This window comes from Microplitis demolitor, chromosome 4 (genome assembly GCF_026212275.2).
Source record: "Microplitis demolitor isolate Queensland-Clemson2020A chromosome 4, iyMicDemo2.1a, whole genome shotgun sequence".
NCBI lineage: Eukaryota > Metazoa > Arthropoda > Insecta > Hymenoptera > Braconidae > Microplitis > Microplitis demolitor.
Genome location: NC_068548.1, coordinates 12,711,921 through 12,738,829, shown reverse-complemented (window position 1 = coordinate 12,738,829; position 26,909 = coordinate 12,711,921). Strand labels below are relative to the sequence as shown.

Sequence of the window (26,909 nt, the reverse complement as noted above, 5' to 3'; positions counted from 1 at the left end):
TTTCTGAAAATCATGCATCTTTTGATTTTTTTTTTCCTGAAAATTTGTGACAACAAAGTACTATCCAATCCACAACTTTTCAGGTGGTTCCAGTCGTGGGACCTCCGTGATTACTACTTTTTTTTTATTTTTGAAATTTGAAAAAATTTTTTTTTTTCCTATTAAAAATCATTAATTGCTATTTTTGTCATTATATATTATTTTTCACATAATTTTTCAGTATTTTCTCATGATTCTACGGAATCAAAACATTTTTCAAATAGCTCGTTAAATTTGTTTACATTTAAAAACGTATTTTTTACCAAACAAAATTTAGTAAGAAAAGGTAAGCAAATTTAACGAGCTATTTGATTGCGTAGAATTGTGAGAAAATACAGAAAAATAATATATAATGACAAAAATAGCAATTAATGACTTTTAATAGGAAAAAAAAATTTTTTTAATTTTCAAAAATAAAAATAAAAATAGTAATAATGGAGGTCCCACGACCGGAACCCGTCCAGCAGAAAGATGACATACAGAGCTATTAAAGATAACATTTTTCTGATCTGACATCAAAAATAGATATCCCGAAGATAATAGAAAGAAATCAGAAAAGCCTCTTACGCGCCATCTGAGGATATCTTTAAGAGCTCATCGGTTAAACGTCAGAAAGATAACATTTTTTAGAGATCTTAAAGAAATCAGTTTACGTAGATCATAGTGTCAATACTTATGGGTTTTTCATATCCATGATATATTCCAATTAAAAATGACTGGGAAACTTTGGGATGAATTTGCGCAAGAATAGGATAAACTTGACTCGTCGAACTTTTAGCAATCGGCAGCCCATCGATATTAATATTAATGACACACTGTTAAAAATTTTTGTAAAATTACAAATATTTTACAAAACAAAATATGAGTAAAATTACAAATCAGTGTGTTGTCAATATACAGTAAAATTCGAGTAATATTCCAAAACGTGTTAGGAAACCTACTAAGATGAGTTGCTGTTTTACTATTTTTATGTAATAATCCTACACGTATCGTGATTTTACCGAACCGTTGATCAATTTCCAATTAAAAGTTTTCAAAAGTTACAAACATTGTTTGTAATTCGATTTACTACAATTTTTCGTAAATTTACAAAAAAAAATTGTAACTGAAATTACAATAAAGTCATTAAAAGTTTACAAATATTTTCAGTATTTTTACAACTCTGACTTGTAAATTACATAACCTATTGTAATTTCGCCAAAATAATTATTTTTCTTAGGAGTCTTGTAATTTTACCGAACCGTTGACTAGTTTCCAATCAAAAGTTTTTTCAAACAAATATCTCTCATACTTAAAAATAAAAAAAATTTTAACAATTAAAAATTTTTCAATTTAAGCATAAAAATATGTCGATTTGAAAAAAAAAAAAAAAGTTTTGACTTCAGATAAAAATATCAAGATAATTATTTACTTGGTGCAAGATAATTTTGATTTTCCAGATTTTTCTGGATTCGAGTTAACTAATTAATTTTTATTGCAATGTACAGCTACATACAACTTTTTACATTTTGTTCATTAATATTTACACTACCGCTCTTTTTATTTTTAATTCTGCCTCACATACATTGTTGACTGCCCTTCCACCGTCACCCATGTGCTCTCTGCGTTTTCTTGCGCCTCCGCCGCACTTCACCACTCTGCTGCTTGCTTATTCATTGCTATTGCTTTCCTTACAGTTGGTTAACTGCTCGTACACATTTTCCTCAGTTGGCTCGCCGCCTCTCAGAGTCCTTCTTTTGCTTGCCTTCATATTCCAACTGTTTCTTCTTTTTTCTGCCTTCATGGTGCGGCTGTGGCCCGACTTGTGCTTAGGCTGTACAATATCATTACGATGATATCCTACCTTCCCCACCTTAGCTGTGATGGTAAAGGGGCAAGGGAAACCACAGAGAAAACCAATTGCCAGCACAGTTCGGTTTGGGTGAGGCTCTAGTGGTCGGTAAAATTCCTATTTTACCGATCACTAGCTCCTTAGCCCGAGCCTAACGGACAGAGACCTCCGATCGAGCCCAACGCATGGCCAAGCGGTCACCCAGCCAAGCAGCGATCATGCTCGATGCCGCTTAACTTGGATGAACGCCCGTTCGAGTTAACTATTTTTTCTATGTAGTTATAATTTACAAAAACATCAGATAATTGTAATATGCATTTGTAATCAATACTAAAAGTTGGAATTATTTTATAATATACAAATTAGGGTGTGTCAAAAATCAACAATTTTTTTTTTTGGCACCACCAGAAATTGATGAAATATATCAAAATAAAAATTCTGTCAGAAGATCGGCTCTTAAATTCAAGTTTTAGAGGCAGCTCATCGCATTTTTCGATTTCCGTTTGAATAACATAGGAAAAATTTTATTTACAGCTTAGAATTTTATCACTCACCAGGGAATTAGTGTATCAGAAAAATCAATATAAATACTTGTGTTGGAAAATGATTGCTCTACAAAAGAGGTTCCTTATGATTTTTCGATAAATTTAATTTTTCGAAAGTTATTCGAGGTCAAAGTTGGATTCATAGTAAATTTTAGTATTATTTGATTTTCGGCGAAACTATCAGACTTATCTTAAAATGTGACAGAGTCTTTCATGTAAATCATTTCCCTTCCTACAACTTATTTTTCACAAAGTAATCTAGTTCACTTGAACCAAGAAAATTAATCTTGATACAAGAAATTTTTTTTTAACGATTCAGAAAATTAAAATTTTCTTGCACCTAGTAAATAATTATCTTGAATCAAAAATTTTTTTCCTCAAGTCAATATATTCTTATGCTTAAACAAAAAAAATTTTTACTCGTTTTAAGAGTTTTTTTTTTTAGAAAGATGTGTTAGTTTTTTGAAGTAATATTATATTTTTTTTGTTTAAAAACAATAAATTTTCTCGGAATAAGTGCTATTTTTTTAAGGCAAAAATTTTGGTATGCTCCAACCAAGAAAAAAATGCTTAAACTAAGAGAAAAATAACTTGGGAGTAAAGTTATAGATGTAGGAGAAGGAAGTCACCGGTGCTATAAGCAGCAGTGGAAGTAGTTTGATGCTCGCCACGAGATCGCGCCCACCAGTTGTCGTGTCCCTGGTAAAAAACTTATTTCAAAAGTGTTATATTCTGATGCTGGAAGCAATTTTCGCACGAGTACTCTGTTCTTTGACAGTGATAAGTTTAATTTTTGGTGGTAATATAGTATATTCTATATTACATAATGATAAAAATATGTATTATCAATGCTTCCATGAATAATTTTCCTTAGAAATTAAACTTGGATTTACAAAAGAAAATTATTTTAATAAAAAGTATAGACTCTACTAATTGAACCAAAATATACAATTTATCCAATACATTGTATAGCAATTTTATTATATATAATTTTTTTACCCGGGAACGTGGTTAAAATGGATTGTCTAGTAAATTTACAATACAGCATACTGAAATTAAAAATCATTTTCAATATGAATTGCTTACTAAAATTACAACATTTGTATTGTAATATTATTAAATAAATTTTCGATAGATGTTTAGTACAAATACAATGAATATGTTGTAATTTTTGTAAACTTGGTTAAAATAGATTGTCTAGTAAATTTACAATACAGCGTACTGAAATCACAAATCATTTTCAATACAGATTGCTTAATAAAATTACAATACTTGTATTGTAATATTGCTAAACAAATTTTCGATAGATGTTTAGTAAAAATGCAATACATATTTTATAATTTTCCTGAATGGAGTTGGAATGAGTCGCATAGTAAATTTACAAAACTAAATGGTATTATTACTAAATTGTTGTGCGTAAAAACTTCCAACACTTTTGTTGTAAATTTACTATCGAAATTTTTAATAGTGCAATCAAGACCGGTAGAGTATAATTATCAATAATTCTCAATTGATTAGTCAAGGCATTTTTTAATCCGTAATGAAAATATTGACCAGGAGGAACTTCATGAGTTACTATCGGTGTTTCCGGTATACCAAGTAAGGTCTGAGAATCAAGAGGTAGATGACTGATTTCTTCTTGATTCGATGTTTTTAATATTTTTAGGATTTTATTCGCTGCTTCACGTTATATATTGGAATCAGTCACCCACTAAGCTAGTTTCGATAATAAACTTGTTTCATTGATAGCTATTAAAGCATTCTTTTTTAATTGATTACAGATCGATAATATACGTGAGTCAGAATTGCCACTAGTTTCACTGTCAGAACTGTAATTACTTATTTCATTTTCATTAAGTTTTTCGCCACCAATATTATTGTTCGTATTACTATTTCTTTAATTATAAACAGCATCCAACCCATCACAAGATGTATTATTACTTACAAAGCATAAATTATTTTCTACTGTTTCACTTTCATAACTAGATGAATTTTCAAAATTATGTAATTTATTTGAAAAATACCGTATTCGTATATTTTTTTTATCTTTCCACAACTTCAAAAAAAATTTTTCTTTTCGACATTTTGTTATTGTATTTATAATAACTAATTATATGTAATTACATTAGAGCAGAATCAATAAATAATGTTTACAATCATTGGTACTTACAGGTTACAATGACATTAGCTGACGAAAGTTGAGGTTATAATAGTCCCATAAGAAGGTTATTTTTTTGATGTTCTAGAGACATCCATAAATATTTATCATTTTGCTAACTTTCAGATTTCTTTTAAATGACCTCAAAATAAAGTTATCAAAACGATAACATTTTTCTGAGCTCTTAAAGATAACATTTTTTTGATAACATTATGTCATCTTTTTGACATTGATGCCGGACGGGTTATTACTATAACCTCTAATATTGAGGCGTGGCTAAGTACAACGTGCACTCACATATACTATTTCAAAAATATTTACGGACAATAGAGTAGGATTAGTATCTTCGTACACTCAGCTAATTGCCGTGGTACGGTCTGAAATTTCAATGCCTAAAATGTAAAATTTACAAATTCAAATGCAAGTGATTTCATGGAATTGAAACACAAATTTTTAATTTTCAACCTTTAATGAATGGTTGTCAAACTGTAAAAGTTAAAAAAGTAAATATTAAATTTTCTGAAACTTATTAACGATATTATAAAATGTAGTTTTACTATTTTTACATTTTAAATAGTAAAAGTTCGTGATTGCTAAGGTATTGATGATACTTGACATAAAAATTTTTAAAATTACAGTGTTAGATGTAATAGTTCCATTTTCTACATTAAGGTTCATAATTGAATACTCATACTGTAAATCTTGTCAAACCACTCAACAAATTTTCTTATTTGATACATTAATTGTTACACAACGGCTTAACTGTAATTTTTACAGTTTTGAAGAGGAATGAATGATTTTTAAAGAAACAAACTTTCTGTGAGCAAAAAGTAGTAATTATTTTACATTTTGTTGCGTACGATTTACATTTTCAAACTGTAAATATTACTGCTTAATTAACAACTAATTTTTTAGAGAATAAAATTTTAAAATTACAGTATACATTTTAATTTTTGTAATTTTTAATATGACGGACTGGTTTTTACATTTTATTCTGTAACTATTCCAGTTTTCTTTTTTCTGTGTGTATTTTCATTTGTTTATACCCTCAACTATTTATTTATCTATTTAATTGCTCGCTAGATATTACATATTTCTTACTTGGTCTTTCATTTCTTTAAGTTTAAATTTTAAATTTTGTTTAAATAAAATATTTCCGTTAATTCCCAAAAGTGATCTGAAAAGTTTCACTTTTAGGTCGGAGGACTCCCAAGCAGCGGAAACATAAATTTTCTATTTTATTACCACTTTTACGAGTTTTCGTCGAAAAACCCTTAAAAGTGGTGTTCGGCCTTATCGCGGGAGTTATGCAGCTGTCCCTTTTAGAGGACCTCTGCATCGCTCCCACTATCCTTGTTCTCAATAATAAACTACTAAAAGATAGAATTTCTCTAAATTATTTTTGTTCATTCCAATAACATTTTCAACTAACCATTTTATTTAAATTTCGAAATTTTTAATTTTCTCTTGATGTATATGGGGCATTCCATGCCAAATCACCGAGGTTTTGACCCGACCCCCTTCGATTTCGCTGAAACTTTTTTATGATTTTCTATCCTACCACAGACATTTTTCTGAATTTTTTTAAATTTTATTACCAAACCTAAAAAAAGTTACGAATTTTTGAAAAAAACGAATTTTTGAAAAGCCGAAAGGTTAATTTGTGAGAAAGTTAGAGCAATTTCAAAAAAAAAAGAGTGGCTTTTTTAAAAAAATCGTAACTTTTTTTGGGTTAGGTAATAAAATCTGAAAAAATTCAGAAAAATGTCTTTGGTAGGATAGAAAATCATAAAAAAGCTTCAGCGAAATCGAAGGGGGTCGGGTAAAAACCTCGGTGATTTGGATGCCCCATATATATAAGATGAGGATGATCGGACATAACAAAATGTTAAAAAAATTTTTTTCGACAAATGTTATATCATTGCTGTTTTCGCACCTAACAATAGCATTAAATAACGTTCAAATAAAATTTTCACATCATTCGTTAAGATATTTGGTATAAACAAATAGACAAGTTTAATATTTAAAAAAAATATTTCTTACAATTCTATTGTCTTGGCAAAATAACAATATTTAAAATAAAAATTTTTTTTATCGTTTATAATCATTTGTTAAACATTTCGATTGTTTAAATAATTAGTTAAGAAATTATTTTTTCTTCAAAAATCATAATTGGCATTTCATCATAGATAAACAAAGAAATTGTTTTTATGAATAATTTTATTGTTTGTTACCTTAGCAATTTGGAACTGATATTTTGCAATATTTTTAGTTTCTATATACTATATTGAGTTATTGCCGATTCTAGCTCAAGATACTTCTATTGCTTATTTAGAAGAAGTATCTTTTTTGTTTAAATTATGAAGTTTTTTTTTTTGAATTTTTTGAACTTTGATTGTCAGAAAAGGCGGTTTCAAATTTTGAAAAATTCATTTCGAATTAATGATTAGGAAATAAACAAAATATTGCATACATTGTAAATAACTAAATACAAACATTTGATTAATGCATAAAAATTTAGAGATACTGGCGATAAAATTTTTTTTGAACGTTATTCAATGCTCTTATTAGGTACGAAAACAGCAAGAACAAAACATCTATCGAAAAAATTTGTTTAACGACATTTCTTAGATTTTTCATTTTTTGTTAACTTTAAAAAATTATTATGAAGAAAATAATAAACTTTAATAAACCTTTATGGCGTGATATTGTCAAGTATATATACGAAGGACTCCACGAAGGTAAAAATTTAGAAAGCTATTGTTTAAACTTTTACATCATCGTTTATGAAAATGGAGATTGGAAAAAAATTAGATAGTTAACAAAAGAATAACTTTTTGAAAAATTGACTTAATAATTTTTTTCCAACAGGGATTTATTCTCTAAGTTTCTAGATGATACCATAATTTATTTGAATTTTTAACTTTCCGCTAAGAAAATTATTAATTTTCCAAAATTCGGGAAGTTATTGGTTTCACCCCGATTTTCGAAAATCGAGTTTTCATCAGATGTCGTCGTTTCGAGGTCCTAGGAAGCTATTCTGACTATTTTCAGAAGGATGTCCGAGTGTCTGTATGTATGTGTGGGTGTGTATGGATGTAAACTTTTAATATCTTTTTAATGAACTGACCGATTAACATGTTTGAGGTGACAATCAAAAGAGTTTGTTGGCCGTCAACTTTTCTGAAAATTTCAAATCGATCGATCAAGTAGACTCTAAGATATGGAAGAAAAACAAAAAAACTTTTTTTTTTTTCAGTTTTTTTCAAATTTTTCAGAAATGGCTCAAACGATCAATTCCAAAATCTAATCACCACAAGAATTCAATAAAACGCGTCGATTGCCGCCTCAACCATCTCAATCGGTTTATTCGTTCGAGAGAAATCGATCGAGAAAGAAATGGTGTAAAACAGTTTTCTTCGATTATCTTTGAAGTGACTCATCCGATCAATCCCAAAATTTGATCAGCTTTAGAACTCAATAACACGCGTCGATTGCTGCCTCAATTGTCTCAATCGGTTAATTCATTCGTAAGATATCGTGAGAGAAAGAAATGCTAAAAAACGTTTTTTCTTAAAATAACAGCATACAACAGTATTTTCGAGTTCGAAGAGCTTGAAAATGTATTCACAACAATGTTTTCGAGCTCAAGGAGCTACTTGTTACTAAAAAAAAAACTATTTTATGTGGAACCCTCTCTCTAGCGGCAGTGCGTCCATACCGTAACGGCTGTGTGGAGGCCTATTTTCGGCGTTTAATTAAAATTATAAATAATGGAGCTACAACTCGGGGAGTCGAGACTTATTTTACTGGTATTTTCTCCTCTTTTAGGATTTTTCTTCCAAATTTCAAAAATATTACTAGTTTTTGAGTTATTAACAAAAAACTGTCAATTTTTTTTTCTCTTAATTTTTTAATAACTATTGCAATTTTTTATGTGCTAATACATCCTTGAAAACATTTTTTCTAGACGTCATCCCGAATTGAATGAGCTATCGTTCATATTTTCAAGAGTTTTATCAAAAGTTTTTGTCTTTTTGAACTTGTTGACTAGCCTATATTGTAAGGTAAAATTTTATTCGAGCTCGATAATACATTTTCGGACAATAATTTTTTTGAACTCAAAAAACTTGGAAATGTACAAGCAGTAACAATTTGAGCTCCGTTAAATCAAGACAGTGAAAAGTTTTGGGACTAGTCCGCAGAGTTAACCATTTCCTATATATTTTGTTATAAGTTTTACGATCAAAATGTTTTAATTTAAGGTGTCAAGAGGAATACATTGAACTGTTAAACAAGGAATTGATTTTGACCGAAAATTGTCTGCATAAAAATCCCAAGTCTTATAACTTATGGCACCAAAGATATTGGATAATCAATCAATTACCGGAAGCAAAGTGGAAATCCGAATTAGAACTTTGCAATAAATGTCTGAATTTAGATGACAGGAATTGTAGGTTCTTTTGTCTTTCTTCAAGTTGTTAGTATAATGAAAAAATATACATTTTTAATTTTAAATTGATTATTTTCACTAGTTCATTGCTGGGATTACAGACAACAGTTGGTTAAAAATGTAGGAGTACCTAACCAAGACGAATTTGAATTTTCTGAACTTAAAATTATGGGAAATCTATCGAACTACTCTTCATGGCACTATCGAAGTAAAATTATATCCAATACGTTCTCTGATGAAACAGAAATCTTATCGATTTATCATGAAAAATATAACAAAGGTATAATAGCATTAAAAATATTTTGTTTTTGGTAAAGTCATCCCAACAAAAGTTTAGGATTTTGCCCTACCACAATTATTTCTCCTCTACCACAATATTTGTATTTGTACACGCGTAAGTCGAAATATTATGGTAGAGGTGAAATAATTGTGGTAGGGCAAAATTCCAAACTTCCGTCGGGACGACTATAGATCAAATTATATAATTATATTTTTAAGTATTTATCATAACAATATTAGTAATTTTTTAGCGTTATTATTCTGATTGTATTTATTACGCTTTTTTGTTTTTTAATATTTTATCAATTACTGCAGCAAACTGAACAATTCATTAATTAAAATTTTACTATTTGAATTTTGAATTATCGAGGTTTAGCATTGTAGGGCTGACAATACCCCTTCAGTGTGCCTGATGACTGATTATTTTAACCGAAGTATGAATACCAAAAATTAGTTTATATTTAGAATTGATAATAATGATCAAATCATTATTATTAACCTTGTCTGAATATAAGAATACTTGAGCAGCTCTAGGCCACTCAGGTATTGACTAATTAGAGATGATACATTCGTTTAGGATTTTTGAAAACCTTCAAAATACAACAAAGTAAATTAATTTTTATTCGGAAATCGTATAAATTTACTATCAGCAAAGAGTATCTCTCTCTGCTGATTCATTTGACTAACTACTTTATAATTTGTATAAGATCCATCATATCTTAGTACAGAAAAATTCTTGTCACATCTCAAGTTACTCTAGGAACATCACCGTAGTCTGTGGCTCACGATTCGTCATGAGTTGTGACTAAAGGCTGCGATGATGCTCGCAGATATCGTTGACTTGTAATATTTGAATACTGTGTTGAAAATTTTATCCTCTAACAGAGCAACCAAAGTCTTATTCATTTTCTTAATATGATATTATACCGAAATTTAATTAACTATTTGATTAAATGAAAGAAGTCGCGACAGCAAAACACCACACTGCAAGAAATGTTATGACCTTAGTATATCATTTTTAAATTTGACAATTGATTTAAACATGAGACCTCGTGTACACCTAGGAGTCCAGTCACTTCTTATGCCGGGAAATTATATATCATTATAACTGATTACGAATCTGTCGATTGTCCAGCTCTAATGACATACGTTTAGTTGTTATTTTATATCCCAGCCGTCAAGCAGGGTCCGTTCTAATTTCACCAGAATTAATTACCGACCTATAGTCGATTCCCAAAATGAGGTATCCTAGTTACCAACAATTAGAGTACCTTAAGTAGATTATTATAATAACGTAGAAGTATATTACAAATAAAAAGAATATCTTTAAGTAATATATATTTTTCAAATCAATAATCAAATAATAATCTAATTACAGGATGTACTTAATCCCATGCATGAGAACATTTTTCATTTTAATCTTCAAGTATATTCAACTGAAGATAATTTAATCGCCCCCAAAAACAAATTCTCTGTATATAGATAAGCTAAGTACACGTTCAACATTGATCTAAGGCTGCATTAAAAGTAAGATTTTCACAAAAAACTCTGAAATCACAAGAACACCAAGAAACTGAGATTTTTAAAAATTAAACAAAAATACTTGAATACGTGGTATGCGTTGTTTAAGTTAATTTAAAATATTATTTAATCGGAGATATTCACGAGATATGACAAGACTGAATTATTATTTATCGGCATAACCCAAGTACATTCGAATATTTTTTTTAAATTTTTAAAAATCTCAGTTTCTTGGTATTCTTGTGATTTCAGACTTTTTTGTGAAAATTTTACTACTAATGCAGCTTGAGATTAATGTTGAACGTGTACTTGGCGCAACTTTATACAGTGAATCTGTTTTTAGAAAATGTATTATTTTGCAAATAATTTTTTTTCTAATTCTATAGCTCAGTGATATTACTACTACGTTGTCCTTTTTTCAATGAAAGTTTTAATTTTTGTTTAATTAATTAATTAATTTTAACACTGTTACGACAGCTAAAAGTCATTGGAAATTGTAGAAAGATAGTTAAGTTAAGCGGACAGCTGACAATATTTATAACTTTGAAATAATAAAATAAAATATTTATATAATAGAAATATAAAAATGCACTTTTAGAATGTTAAAAAATCAGTACGTGCATTTTCTTAATCTTGTGTTTTTAATGAGTTAATTTTTTTATAGGTAATTTAAAAATGATCTTATGTCTGAAAATGGCCTTAATAATGAATGATTGATTTTTTTACATTTATATTGATACTATAAGGAATGATTATTTTTAATCAAGATACTAAAATCTGTTGACTTAAATTTTATTTTAATCAGCACACTTAATAATTCATGCTTTTTTTTTATTGGTTATTCACTTTTTTTTAAATAATTTAATTATGATGAATTTTAATTTTCCCGGGTAAATGACACGCGCCCCAACGCACTGGAGCGGAGGGTCCGTACACATCATAAAATACACATACTATAAAAATTTAATTTTGTTAAGTTGCTAACCTGAAGAGATTTAATCCAACGATTAAATATTTTATTACACCGACAACTGTAAGTACCTTTGAGCTAATACACTGGCGTGTAATTTATTCCCGCGTTGGTGACCAGGTCTCATAGGTGTGAGTAAGATAGACGGTGGCCAAGGGCCGTGACATTCATACTCATGAAATCAAGTGCATGAGGGTTGATCTTAGTAGAGTGAAAATTATTATGGAAGGCTATTAATTATTAATTCAGGATTAAAGATTATTATTTACACTTAGTGATTGTTATATATAAAAGTGTAATAGCACGACTCATGATGCGAAGCATCAGAGAGTGCTTTACGGTCGAAAAATTTTTTTCGCCTCAGTTCGGCAACTATTTGAATTATTATACCTTTGTTGATTTACGGAATTAAGATAAGTTGCACACCATTTTTGAAGATAATTTAATGGAGATTAATTCCATACTTTTCAAAAATTTATTTAGTTCAATAAAAACCGAAAAAACATCAAAATAGTTTAAAAAAATTTCCTGTCCGTCAAGTATGAAACCCGTAGACATGATAACTAGCGAAAAAATCCAGTAATTAAAACAAATTTTTTTTTAAAAAATTCTTTGAAAGAATTGTAGATCCCCTATTGAAAATGGCTAGGTAATTCAGTGTCGTTTAATTACGATTAATAAAAGAATAAAAAAGCTGTATAACTATACATATATATATAGTTAATTTAATATAGTCAACTCATCGCTACTGTGCAAATATTGATGAAAAGGTTAATGTAGCCAAGTGATTTTACAGCTTAATGTACTCCCCAAAATCCTGCAAATTTCCAGACTGATCCATTGAACCGTTCGTCCGGGCTGATTACTCAAAGTTTTACAAAACAATTAAACAAACAAGTTTTGTTGCATAATTTGTGTAATCAATACAAATATGACAAAATTAATTTCATTCGGATTTTTTACCATTTTTGCGTTAGTTATTCAGTAAATGTGAGGGAGAGAGAGAAAAAAAATTTTTCCGAAAAACAAAAAAAAAACCCCGAGTCAAAAAAAAAAAAAAAGTAGAAAAATTCTTGTTTTATCTCGTTTTTTAGAAATATTTTTTTTTCTCTCTACTTCACATTTAATGAATAACTAACGCAAAAATGGAAAGAAATCCGAATGGAATTAATTTTGTCATATTGGTATTGATTACACAAATTATGGAAAAAAAATTGTTCCTTTAATTGTTTTGTAAAATTTTGAGCAATCGGCCAGGACGAACGGTTCCATGGATCAGTCTGAAAATTTGCCGGGTTTTGGGGGGTACCTTAAGCTGTAAAATCACTTGGCTACATTAACCTTTTCATCAATATTTGCACAGTAGCGATGAGTTGACTAAAATACCATAAAATGACAATTTTTTGTGGGTTTTTCAAATTGATATTAAGGATAAAAAAAATTTTTTTTTTTTAATCGAAAATGAAGCTTGTAGGGCGTTCATTAAAGTTACTCAAGTTGCCCTTTCAATTACTATGCAACCATTAGTTACGGAGATATCGATAATCAAAGACAAAAGGATTCTTTTTCATTTGAAGGCTGATATCTCAGCAGTAAATTGTCATACAGAGAAACACAGAAAGAAGCAAATTGCAGCTGAGTAAATTTCCTCAACGAGCCATAAATTGGTAGACCTGAAAAACAAAACTAAAAAATTTAGAATAATTTTGTCTCGGCCTATTTCTTATGATTTCGCAAATACCATGGCTCAGAAATTTATTTTGCTGAAAGATATTAAAACTAGAGATTTCAAGCTTCAATTTGCTTTGTTTTACTTTTTCGATACTATAAAAACAAAGAAAATGAAAAGAAAAATTGCCCTCATGTTTATTTTTGACCAAGTCACAGGCTTTTGAAATAGCGATGTGCGTTAGATTTATTTTTCGAAAGCCGTGACTTGGTCAAAAATAAGCCAAAAGAAAAATTTTTTTTTTCACTTTTTTTGTTTTCAGGTGTAGTTTTCAAAAAAAAATACGATAAAATTATTTATAGATATCTTCTATTTATTTTTCTCACTTTTTTAAGAAAAATCCAAATTCTTTCGAGGATTATACCAGTTTCAATCAAATTTTTCGTCTCAATTTTTCAAACTCTGAAGTCGAGAAATTCTCAAAAATTTCCAGAGTGATGTTTTGTAAAATAAGCCCAACTGGGCAAACATTTTTTTTTAATTGATAAAAAAAATAGAATGGAAGGTCTGCCCACTCTGGGATTGGCGTGAAAAATTGCAGAATTAATTGAAGTATTTTTTTGAGAAATTAAAAGAAAAAAAAAAAAGAATAAATAGCGAACTTTAAGAAAATGGCGGTTTTTCTCAAAAAAGCCAAAAATTTCATAGAGTTTATCATCTCAAAATTTTCTTGTATTATTTTCTGAAAAGTACATTCAAAGACAAAAATTTTGAAAAAAACAAACGGCCCAATTGGTCAATTTTTGAAGAAGTTATAGCTATTTAAAAAAATAAAAGCCTCATTTTTAAAAAACTCATAACTTTTTTTGAGTTGAGTAAAAACATTTGAAAATTTCCTGAAAAATGATTTTAATGGGGTAGAAAAGGAAAAAAAATTTTCAGCCAAATCGAAAGGGGTCGGGGTCAAAAGTGGTCGATTTGGCGTGGAATGCCCCTATATATATTAAGGTGATTCGAAAAATGATAAATTTTTTTTTTTTTCGCCAACAAGTTCAAAAGTTCTGTTTCGATAAAAAAAGACGCCTGTGAAAATTAGAGCTCTTAATATTAACATTAAGAGATTCCGCATTGTACTTTTCTATTTTCCATAAGAATAACATGGAAAAAAATTTTTTTTCGTCTTCTAATTTTTTATAAGTAGCTAACGATGCGTCATAGGAATAATTGGCAGGCAAATTTTTGTAGGTAATTGAATGCTCTACAAAAAAAGTCTCCTATCATTTTTTGATAAATCTATTTGTTCAAAAGTTATTTGAGGTTGAAGTCGAATTCATTTCAAATTTTGAGATCTTTTTACTTTTCCGGCGAAACTACCAGACCTATTACAAAATATCATGGGACTTTTTTTTGTAGACAATTTGATTCCCTAGAAGCTGTTTCAATAAAGTTTTTTCGAATTCCGCATTGTTTTCTAGTTATTTTTATTTTAATGTCAAGCTCTTAAAATCGATCAGAAAACTATTTCTTTTATGAATATATATATATATATATATTTATTTATTTATATATTTCTTTTATAAATATATAACAATATTCAAAGTGCAGATTAAAAATTTCGTATTGAAAAATTGACCTCCAAAAATTGGCTTCAACCTTAGTAAAAAAGTACAAGGCCCGCCTTTGTTTTCAACTAAGCTTGAGCCACCAAAAAGTGAGGGGGGTGCTGAAAATTTTCGAAAAATCTACCTTCCATTCTGGCTGCCAGATGGAATTTTTTAGTTTGGAATGTTTTACCTCAGCAATGGCTCAATGTATGAATAAGCCCAGCATACATTTTTATACGGAATTTAACACTCTACAAAAAAAGTCTCTTATTATTTTTTGATAAATCCATCTGTTCAGAAGTTATTGGACCTGGAAGTCAAGTTAGAGTAAATTTCGAGACCTTTTTACTTTTCCGGCAAAACTATTGGACTTATCATAAAATGCCATGAAATATTTTTTGTAGACAATTTTATTTCCTACAAATTATCTCAGATAAATTTTTTTCAAATTTGGCATTGTTTTCTAGTTATTTCCATTTCAATGCCAAGCTCCTAAAAAAATAGTCTTCTGATCGATTTTAAGAGCTTGGCATTAAAATGAAAATAACTAGAAAACAATGCAGAATTTGGAAAAAATTTATCAGAGATAATTTGTAGGAAATAAAATTGTCTCCAACAACGATTTTATGGCATTTTATGATAAGTCCAATAGTTTCGCCGGAAAAGTAAAAAGGTCTCGAAATTGATTCTAACTTGACTTCGAAGTCCAATAACTTTTGAACAGATGGATTTATCAAAAAATAATAAGAGACTTTTTTTGTAGAGCGATGAATTCCCTACAAAAATATATGCTGGGCTTATTCGTACATTGAGCCATTGCCGAGGTGAAACATTCCAAACTGCTCTCGAAATATGTGTATTTCCTATAAGTCCGGACGCTTGCATATGCGTTAAATGGTACTATTATTTTTATCAACTACGTAAATTTACAATGATTATTTTATTAAAAATACATGAATATATTTTTGACACCAAAACATGTATCTAGTATTTTTTTCTACTCTTTCGACGTTCTAGTGTTTTAAAAATTTATGTAGAATAGCATATTTCAGCGGCAGCAAAATTGGGTGGCGTCCTCTTAGGTTATTTTCTTTGTAGAATTAAAAGTAAAACCGTTAGAAAAATAAAGAAAAATGATATCATTATTATGTCCTCACTGCTAAAAATGTGTGAAATGATAATTCTCGATGAATTCAAACCAATGCTCATCAAAATATTAATGTTTTTTAATAGTGAATATAGATATGGGTCATTTTCAGTTAAGACGTAAATCGCTTATTGATAAAACGCGGCACGATAAAAAATTTAAAAATTTAGTTAAATTTTATAATATTTCGATCAAAACAATCATCCTAAACGTTTCTGCAAGGCGGTCAGTCAATTTATTAATTTTATCTTGTTTTATAAGAAACCAGGGGAGATACTCAATTCAGGGGAGAGACTTGATAAACAGAGTGCCATGTTCTGTAAAAAAAACACAATAATCGAGTTTTTTCAATGAACTATATTGTGAATATATTCATACGTTAAATTAAATAACAATATGCAACCTTTAAACAATAAAAAATCGGTGTATCGGTTGACCCTGCGGGCCAGCTCCAAAACTTCCCGCTCATTTCGAGCTCCTTGAGCTCGAAAATATTGTCAGGAATACAGTTTCGAGTTCTTCGAGCTCAAAAATACTTTTGTATGCCGTTGTTTTCGAACAAAACGTTTTTTACCATTTCTCTCTCCCACGATATTTCATTAACAAATAATTTGATTTTCATGTTTGAAGTAACAATCGACACGTTTTGATAAAGTTTAGAGCTGATCAGATTTTGAAATCGTTTGGTTTAGTTATTTTAAAGATATTTGCAAAAACCCGTTTTGTACCATTTCTTTATTCCACCATACTTCTTAGAAAAATAACCCGATTTTTATGGTTGAGGTGGCAATCGACGCCTTTTACTAAATTCTGAAGCTGATCAGATTTTGGAATTGTTTTCTTCAGGTGTTTCAAAGATATTCGCAAAAAACTGTTTTTTATCGTTTCTTTCTCCCGCGATAACTCTTAGACACATGATCCGATTTTGATGGTTGAGGTGGCAATCGACGCGTTTTAATAAACTCTAAGGCTGATCAGATTTTGAAATTGTTTAGTTCAATTGTTTCAAATATATTCGCAAAAAACCATTTTTTATTATTTCTATTTCCCACGATAACTCTAGAACGAATTATCCGATTGAGATGGTTAAGGGCAAAATCGACGCGTCTTATTAAGCCCGAGAAAAACTAAAAAAAAGCAAAATTTTTTTTTCGTAATTCGCCAATATTTTGGAGTCTACTTGATCAAATGTACTGAAATTTTCAGAAAAGTTGATGGCTAACAAGCTCTTTCGATTGCCGCCTCAACCATCTAAATCGGTTCATGAATTGAAAAGTTATAGACCGTTCACAAGCACACACACACGCACACGCGCGCGCACACACATACATACAGGCACTCCGGCATCATTCTAAAAACAATCAGAATAGCTTCCTAAGACCTCAAAACGTCGACATCTGATGAAATTTCGATTTTCGCAAATCAGGGTGAAAACAATAACTTCCCGAAATTTTTGAAAATCATCGATTTTCTTAGCGGGAACTTAAAAAACAGTAAAAAAAATTCTAGTTTGAAGTTTTCATATCTCCCCTGGATATCGTGTCTTTCCCCTGGCATGTACAAGACAGGGGAGATACTTTTTAGTAACAAAAACAGAAGTAATGACAAATGTATTTATTGTACGCAATCAACCGAGAAAACTTAGAATCTATACACAACAAGAAGTAAATATACAGATGAATGAAAATTTTTAGATAAATATTTTTAAAATAAAACTTACCAGGGGAGAGACTCCATTCACTCAATCTCAACTGTATCCACAGAGTGTCAGTAATGAAATAAATAACAAAATGATTGCGCACCTAGTTCCAGTGGTGCTGACTACAAAGTATAAACTCAATGACGTTCATTTAAGGTCTTCAATTCCCGTGAGTCGGTAAACAAATGCAGATCTTACAGGAAAATAAACATGCCAGGGGACGAGACGCAAAATGTGGGGGACAAACTTAAACGTAATTTTTTTTAAGAAAAAAAAATATCATGCAATTTTACTCGCTTGATTACGAGAATTTATTCAATTTATTTTGTTGAAATATATGATTTAAATAATCTATTTGATTTCTAAGCACTTTAAATTACTAATAGATAAACAGAATCAGCCCGCGGACAAGCCAGGGGAGAGATGTTTTCTGACTTTGAGTTAAATTGTGACTAAATTAAATAAAATTAAGAAATGAATTTGAGTGACCACTTACATGAGCACGAGTTTTAAAAGATAATTACATTTTTTTTAATAAATTTTTAAAAAAAAGATGATTTTTTACCGCGGACGTCGAATTTACGTCTTAACTGAGAATGACCCATATATTGGAGGAGTGTGTACCCCTTAAACTTGATTTTTCGAAGAAAGCTCAAAAGTTGTATTCACTACTTTTTTTCTCTGTTTCGATGGCTGTTGGTCCGTTAAAATACATTGGATAGTTTTTTTTTATCAAAGTTTCACTCATTTCAACTCTTATAACTTTTATTCTATTCATTACTGTATTATTAAACCAAAGGCATTTTTCATAATTTTCCATCCCGAAAATGAAGCCGTTGGTCCCGTCCGATAATTCAAACTGCAAGTATGCCAAACTTGAAAAACGCCCCTTTGGAGCTTAAATTTCGAGGGGTGATTTCACCCCCTAGATGTTTTTCTGCAGCTAAAAAAAAAAATACGTGTTCTTTGGATTTTGACGGAGAATAACATATTTGAGTTCCATCGAAATAAGAGAGAGACACTTGAGATACCTCCCTTGTCAGTTCTTGAACTTGACAAAACGCGTTGATTGCCGCCTCAACTATCTTAATTAGCTCATTTGTTCGAGAAATATCGTCGAAGAAAGAAATCAATCATTTTTTGTTATTTTATCAGCTCTAGAACGCAATAAAACGCGCTCATTGCCACATTAAACGTTAGAATCGGTTGATTGATTCAAAAGGTATCGACGACGATAAGTTTAAAAAATAACATTTTATGTCATCTTTTACGGATAAATAATAATGTAATGCACACAAATGTGTTCAACATCATACTAAGTCTTCGGTTTGACGGCCTTTTTCGATTATAACATAATGTAATGCAATTTGTTCTTTAGTTTAAAGATTATTATGTATTACCAACAAAAAAATTGACATATGAAAACACCTTTTTCATCATTTTTTTCGGATACTTTATATATTAATGTTCTGATCTTAGTCGAAAGACATTGAAATATTTATTTTAATCACTGACATTGATTTCTGCCTGATTATATTGATTTTTAGAACATAGTCATGAATAAAAGTTTTAAGATCGATTTTCTGCTTAGGAAATCCGATACATTCTTATTGCTGTATATATAAGGCCCTATATTCAACCATAGCACTTCTCATAGAACTCATTCATTCTTCTAAAATCTCTATAGAAATTATGAGAATCTGTCGGATTCTATGAAATGTGTTAAATAGGGTTGTTTATTAAGTATTCTCGATGTCTTGAATTTTTCAAGTTTGAAAATACTTATGCAATAAAACGTGGTGTCAAGTTCAAAATATTAGAAATTACGGTTTCGAGCTCTTTGAGTTCGAAAACAGCGGGAAGTTTTGGGGCTGGCCCTTAGGTTCAACCGATTTACAGATTTTTTTTCTTATATTTATTATAACATGAGTGGTAGATGTGAGCATATTTGAATTTCTCAGCATTCTTATCGTTATAATTATAACTTTTTTGATAGAATGTACGTACTTGTTTTAGGTTATTGTATTATTTGTTCATAACTTTTTTTTTAAATTTGTCAATTTTTGCATGGTTTCAGAATTGGATCTTGTCATAAATGCTATATTCACGGATCCCAATGATTCAAGTGCATGGCTTTATCAACGTTGGCTTTTGGATTATAATATGTTTAAGGCTAATGACATACGGCAAATAAAAGTCACAGAAAATAGCGCTACAATAATATTCCATGGTAACACTGAAATAAAACCCGACGAACTTATATTAACTCGAAAATATAGTCGATTAGATCCTTACATAGATCACACAGTTACCTGGTATTCTTACAATAATAAAGTACATTCAAAACAATGGAGTTCTAATTTGCCGGCCATTGCAAATGGAGTAGACAGAGAATTCTTATCGATATTTGTTAAGTATAACAATAAATCTTATGATCTCCATAAATCTAAAAACTGTAATGTATGGTATTACAAATCATCCATAAAACATACTGATACACATCGCACTCAATTGATTGAACAGTTAAACAATATTGAAAAATTGTTAGAAATGGAACCAAATAATAAGTGGGCGTTACTTACTGTGATACTTCTTATGAAAAATTTGGATCCGATCAAGTATTATAATGAAATTTTGAAAAACTTATGCACTCTTATGAAAATAGATAATTTACATACAGAGTATTATACTGACGTCCGTAAGTTGATTATTAGTTAATAATTTACTAATTATAGTGATTAATTCAATAATAAATCATAATATACGAACAACATTTCAAAAGAATGAAATCACTAAAAATATTTTGCTACGATAAGACAAAAACTCGATAAAACAAAATTACTTAATCCTGGTTGAGAAACATGATCTGACATCATTTTAATAATCAAAATAATTTCGTATTAGGTCATATTATTAAATATTGGATTAGAATTACTTAAAATAATATAGATTTTCAAGGTTTAAATACTTTTGTGTCATAAAATGATGATTAAAAATATATGAGATAATTCAGAAAATTCAACTTCAAACACTCATAAATTATAAAATTATGATTGACAAATATTTTTAATAACTAGAAATGACTACTCGATTGTAAATTTTATGAAACGGATAAGTCGAGAAAGTTCTTGCAAGTAATATTTTTAATTTTTCTGCTATGAAAATTGACTCTTTCCGAAATAATTCGGAAAGTTATTGTTTTCACCCTAACTTCTGAACATCGGGTTTTGAACAGGTGTCGACGTTTTGAAATCCTTGTAAGCTTTTCTGGCTATTTCCAGAACAATGTCCGCGTGCACGTGTGTGTGTGCGCGTGTACATTTTCTATAACATTTTGATGAACTGACCTATTGAGATGGTTGTTGTGGCAATCAAAAGGGTTTGTTAGTCGTCAACTTTCCTGTAAATTTCAAATCTTTCAATCGAATGAACTCTAAGAAAACTAAAAAAATGCGAAAAAAAACTTTTCTTTCAGTTTTTTTGAAATTATTATTAGCTCTAGAACATCAATACGCGTCGATTTCCGTAAAACCCATCTAAATAGGTTGAATTGTTTGAAAGATATCGTTGTAGAAAGGAATGGTAGCACCGTTTTTTTTTTCTTTACATATTTCTAAACGAACTTGATCGATCGATTTTTAAATTCATTGATCTCGAAAATACAGCAAAATGAATTGACTGAAACATATCGATGTCGCAAAATTCCAAAAATAAAGACTTTCGGAATTAGAAAATTATATCAGATTCTCACCCTTGTCAACGTTAACAAAACATTGGAAAAATGACTGTTCTCTAATTTTTTTTTTTTTTTTTTTTTGATATTCCACATTCCGAAGCTATAATCTAATTCAAAACTCCTTTAAACCTTTTTCGTGTTTACTGACATTCATTTCTGTTCAAACCGATGCATTTCTTTGAAAATAATCGTGCACGTAAATTGAAAGTTTCATGTTTTTCAATTAGTTGACTCAAACCTGTTGTGTAACGCTACTTTATCATATTTATTAGAGAATAGAGTTTTTTCTTTACTCAATTTATCAATTTATTGTAGAGTTTTAATGAGTAAACTCAAATGATTTTTTTTTCTAGGTAGCAAATATTTGCTGGATTACAAACTGCATACTTTGAGGGTAAATGAAGAAGACTTTGACACATGGTCAACCATAGATTTATCGAATCTTCAACTGACAATTTTGTATAATGAACATGGCTTAGGTTTCGTTGAACAATTAAACATATCTGGAAATCACTTGAATCATTCATTGCACCGATTGGCTGTTTTACAAAATTGCAGAAAACTAACTTTATGTAACAATAATCTTACAAATCTGGACAATTTTCCATATTTATCGAGTCTCAAATATCTTTCTTTACGAAAAAATAAATTGACAAACATTGAAGACATTTTGAACCTACTCAAACTGCACAAACTCACTGAATTAGATATTCGTGATAATTTATTAGGTGTAAATATTGATGAAATTACTTCAAAAATTCTGGCTATTTCACCAAATTTAATATTAAAAGTTAATGAATGATTCTTTAATAAACTTTATAAATAAAATTTTACGACCAATTTGTTAATATTTTATTTCATGAAAAACAAAAGATTTGGTAATGCTCAATTATATTTTAATTTTAGTAAGAATAACTATATAATTACGTAAAGTTAGACTTGTAAATTCTTAAATCGACGTATTCTGAGACGTTGATATTTAACGTTATATGATCCTAAGAAAAGTTGATTTAGATTTTAACTGGTTGAATAAGATCTAATTATGGTTGATCCATGTAAATATGCTCAGGTAGATATATATTTTAATTTATAAGTTGAAAGCGAAGAATCGTTGTTGGTTTGAATTGACGAAATAAGTCTAAAATCATAACTTGTTCAACCTCTTTTAAAAAACATGCATTGGACAATATTTTTTGTTAACAACAGCGCCTGATATTCAATATGAGAAAAATTTAATATCTTTAAAAAAAAAAGTGCATTATATGCTCGTTATGACCATCCCTATGAGCGAATTTTCACTATCGTTCTATTAGTAACGACTTTGAAGTTTCCCCACTTTTACGGACACTCAAATTTTATATCTTGATTCTCGTTATTAGCATCATTTACTTCTTTACTAAAAAAAATTTGTTTGAGTAATATATTCTTGCAAATGTATGGTATTTTATATGAATAACATTTTAACGTTATTAACCTGCATTTGTATAGAAATATCACTGACAATTTGTCTTACTAGCACAATACCAATCGTTGCTTATGAGTATTTCGTAACAATTCATGCGTAACGCACATATGTAGAATGAGCATTGCCTAAGTAACATATGGTTGAGCAAGATTCTGGTGTCAGTACCTTCAGCAAAACTTCTAGTCACTAGTATCTTTTTCTTCTTATGGGTCTTGCGCTAGATCATGTGGCAAGAAATTGTCATCAAGACTTGTGCATGTCGCTCAAGACATCGTACACAACAATATTGAGGATATTTTAGATACGGTGCAGTTGAAAAGTTTCTGGCGCATGGCTTCCTCAAGATCTACTCAAAGCTCAAGGTCAATTTTAAGCCTTGAGCAGATCTTGAGCAAGCTATGCGCAACTATTTTCAACTATAGTCTTCCTGCAGAATTGAGTTATGATCTGGCACAAATTTATTGTGTAAGGCTTGTACTAGACTTGCTATTGAAATTTAGCCACAAGTACCTACAGCAAGACACACAAGTAGGACAAGATACTAACATCTATCGAACATGAGATCAGGCTTGCTCAAGCCTTGAACTAGATTGTTTTTTTTATCCTTATTGACTATAGTCTCTATTGGGCCACGCCCTACTTACTGCTGTGAACAAGACTGTTATATGGGTGAGAATTAAAATAGTGTAACGTAAATATTTCTTAGACTCGAGTCAACAAAATTACACATAAATTTTCACTCAATAAAATTCTAAGTTACTCAATACTCAATTAAACTAAATCGGGCTACGTTATACTTAGTCTACCGGTCACTCCTCTCATTTCTTCCGGATCCTGACTGGCGCCAAATGACTTTCATTTCTTCGGTATCGGCAATCGTTCTAAATGTACACGTAAATTAAAACCTAAAATCTAAATCCTTTCGAGATGAGAGACATGAACGGTGGTAGCGATATACCCTGGTGCGCTCAGTATGCTAGGTTGTGGAGAGAGGGTCGCGGTTCTTATAATGCGGAAGAAGCCGATAAATTAAATTAAATTAAAACAAAATAAAGAAAGCCAAATATAATACCGTGAAGGTAACGCAAGAGTGACGTGGAGGGCCCAAGAGGTCCATCAAATAAATAAATACCTGAATAAGTCATCGGGAACCTCTTAATGACGACGAATCACAAAACTTAACACACTTCTAGATAAATAATAAAATAAAATGAATAATGCGGTAATTCAGGACGTCAAACATCACGATAAACGGCTCCCTGAGCATCCAGAGCCACCAGCTCGAAAAACGACATCAGTTAAGGGTGTGGTCGAGGCCCCGCTCTTTCACTCTCACATTCTCGCTTCTCCATCCATTCTTACCTCCACAAACATACAAGCTGTGGACTCACGGGTCTTCCTGTAATGCCGCTCTCCGTGATATCCGAAGTTAGCAAACCTTGGCTTCCTCGAGCCTCGCAAACGAGACCTGCCATCCCCAAATTAACGTAAACATACCCCTGCTAACTCTGGGGACCAACACGAAGGAGCGGTGACATTTCAGTCGCTCTTCCGCGATCACCACGTCAACCCCGAGGGCTAAGCCTAGGCCTAGTCGTCATCACTGGTCGGGAGGCACGTTATCTTGGCCACTATCAGCGACACAGCTAAACATCCCCCGTTCAATCCACGCTCAACCATACATACACTCCAAAACAGACAACGTACCGTACACGTACTTCTCGCAACATTTACTTACCATACACATATGCTCCAATCTCTCAGCTCACTATCTACCTCACTCGACTCGACACACTGACTCTATTAGCCTCTCTAACACACAGACTGACACTTACTGCACCTTCAACTCTATCTCTCCGGCAATGTAACGTCACAAAACTTACTTTTAATAAAAATACATGTGTCACAACTAAAATTTAATAAAATGAAATTTTATAGTTTTATATATTCGATCGATTTGTATTTTTACTATTTAATCGTAATTATAAAAGGTAAATAATTTTTAAAGTGTGTATAAGTAAAAATGGTAGTGTAGGTACCGAAACATGTGTTCCGTAATCATTTGACTGTGAAATTGTAAAAATTAAGTACAATTTATTTCGAAATTCGAATTACAACTATAATGCATATTATATTAATCATGTATCTATTTTCAATTAGTATTCACCATAAAATAAAAAAAAAAAACCTTAATTTTCATTATCACTAGACATCATATTCGCGCGCGCGTTTCGCTGTTCATGCGCAGGCAACTTTATGTTTGAAATAAATCCCCACTATTTTTATTAAACTATGGAGTCTTTCAGATTCTGAAGTCGCTGAAGTTCTGAGTAGCGTAGCGTGTCCGTAGCATCTATTGGCAGGGAGTCTAGTATATGGTGGGGACAACTGAATCGATTGTAGCGCTTGCTGTGGACATAATTTCGTAGAATTGTGCTCTTGTTGAATATAAACACGTAAAAGTGAAAGATAAAAATAGTTCATAATAGTTGTTATGTTGTAAATTGCAGAAAAAAGTATGTCGTGATTTATTGATTCAAATCCGATATGGATAATGATGTTCATCACTGCCTAAAAATTCTTAAAAAAAATATCGTTATAAGTTAGTACTGTCTCAGTTATGATTCACCAAAAATTATCTTGAATTAAAATTAAATTATTCACTTCAATTTTGTTAAAAAACTCAAATTAATATTTTACTATTTTTTTAACTTTTATTATTATAGCTGTAGTATATCTTTATAAATTTTTATATTTTGTTTTAAGAGGGGGCGGGGGGGGGGGCTAAATCATGAAGGGCCCACGGACTGTGCTCACTGCTATTTAAAAATAACATTGCCGTTTTATTTTAAACTTGGTACATACTTTCTACATATAATATACCTCCTCCCAACGTTGAGTTTTAGAATTTTTTTTACATCAAGGGGGTTTTCCATCTCCAAAACGGCGCAAATTTTCGTAAAAAATAGCAGTTTTAACTTTAAATGACCAGAAAAAAATGAAAAAATGAAAAAAAAAATAATCAGGGAATGTTGTAGGGAGGTTTTAATAAAGCTTTGACCAAATTCCAATGGTTTTTTATTTCAGATAACTTCCCGCTGAGATACACTGCTCACCGCAAATCATCTTTTTTTAAAGACGTTCTGGGAAAAGCTCCGTCACTCGCTTGTTTGCAGATACTTTTACATAAAAAAATTACCTAATGTTGTCGAATATATACTCATTAATGTTCGAAAGGTTTTAATAAATTAATAAATTAGCTCAATCCATACGACTAAAAAAAAAATCATAAAAAAAAGCGTTTTTTTTCATGATTTAGCCCGTACTCCCCCTCCCCCCTTAATAACGATTTTTGATTTTTTATACTGATTTTATATATCTCTTACGATTCTCGAGCATGATTTTTTGTAGCCATCAGATGTTGCTTTCGTCGCGCTTCCTGCCAATAACAAATCAGCAGGTAAACTGAAAATTATTTTCATACTAAATAATGGCTTACAAAAATAAATAAGTTTTTTATTTCTACGACGTTATTATTCCAATAATTATTTAACATTTGTATACATTTTTATTTCAATTTTAACTTATATTTGACTTCGTTGATACAATAACTTAACTATCTTCAACGTACAAATCATGAAAACGAATGACCAATTGTTGATAATTATTTATTGTTAATAATGAAAATAGTACACTATAACGTTCACCTCTATTTCACACGTCCCACGGCAGAGTGTGGTTGGTGCTCAATAGCCGTTATGGCCCTCCGTTGTTGAAAAACTGAAAATAATAA

General features: G+C 30.3%; 1 protein-coding gene across 1 annotated transcript in view; it reads left to right on the top strand.

Annotated features, from left to right (window-relative positions):
* The window catches only part of LOC103575804 (geranylgeranyl transferase type-2 subunit alpha), a 42,660-nt gene extending 20,176 nt beyond the window's left edge, over nt 1–22,484 (top strand). The window contains exons 4-7 of the mRNA XM_008555752.3: nt 8,839–9,026; nt 9,109–9,306; nt 19,993–20,613; nt 22,005–22,484. Of these exons, the coding sequence (XP_008553974.1) occupies nt 8,839–9,026; nt 9,109–9,306; nt 19,993–20,613; nt 22,005–22,453 (1,456 nt within the window). The 3' untranslated portion in view covers nt 22,454–22,484. The remainder of the gene's footprint in view (nt 1–8,838; nt 9,027–9,108; nt 9,307–19,992; nt 20,614–22,004) is intronic.
* The last annotated feature ends 4,425 nt before the right edge of the window (nt 22,485–26,909 follow it).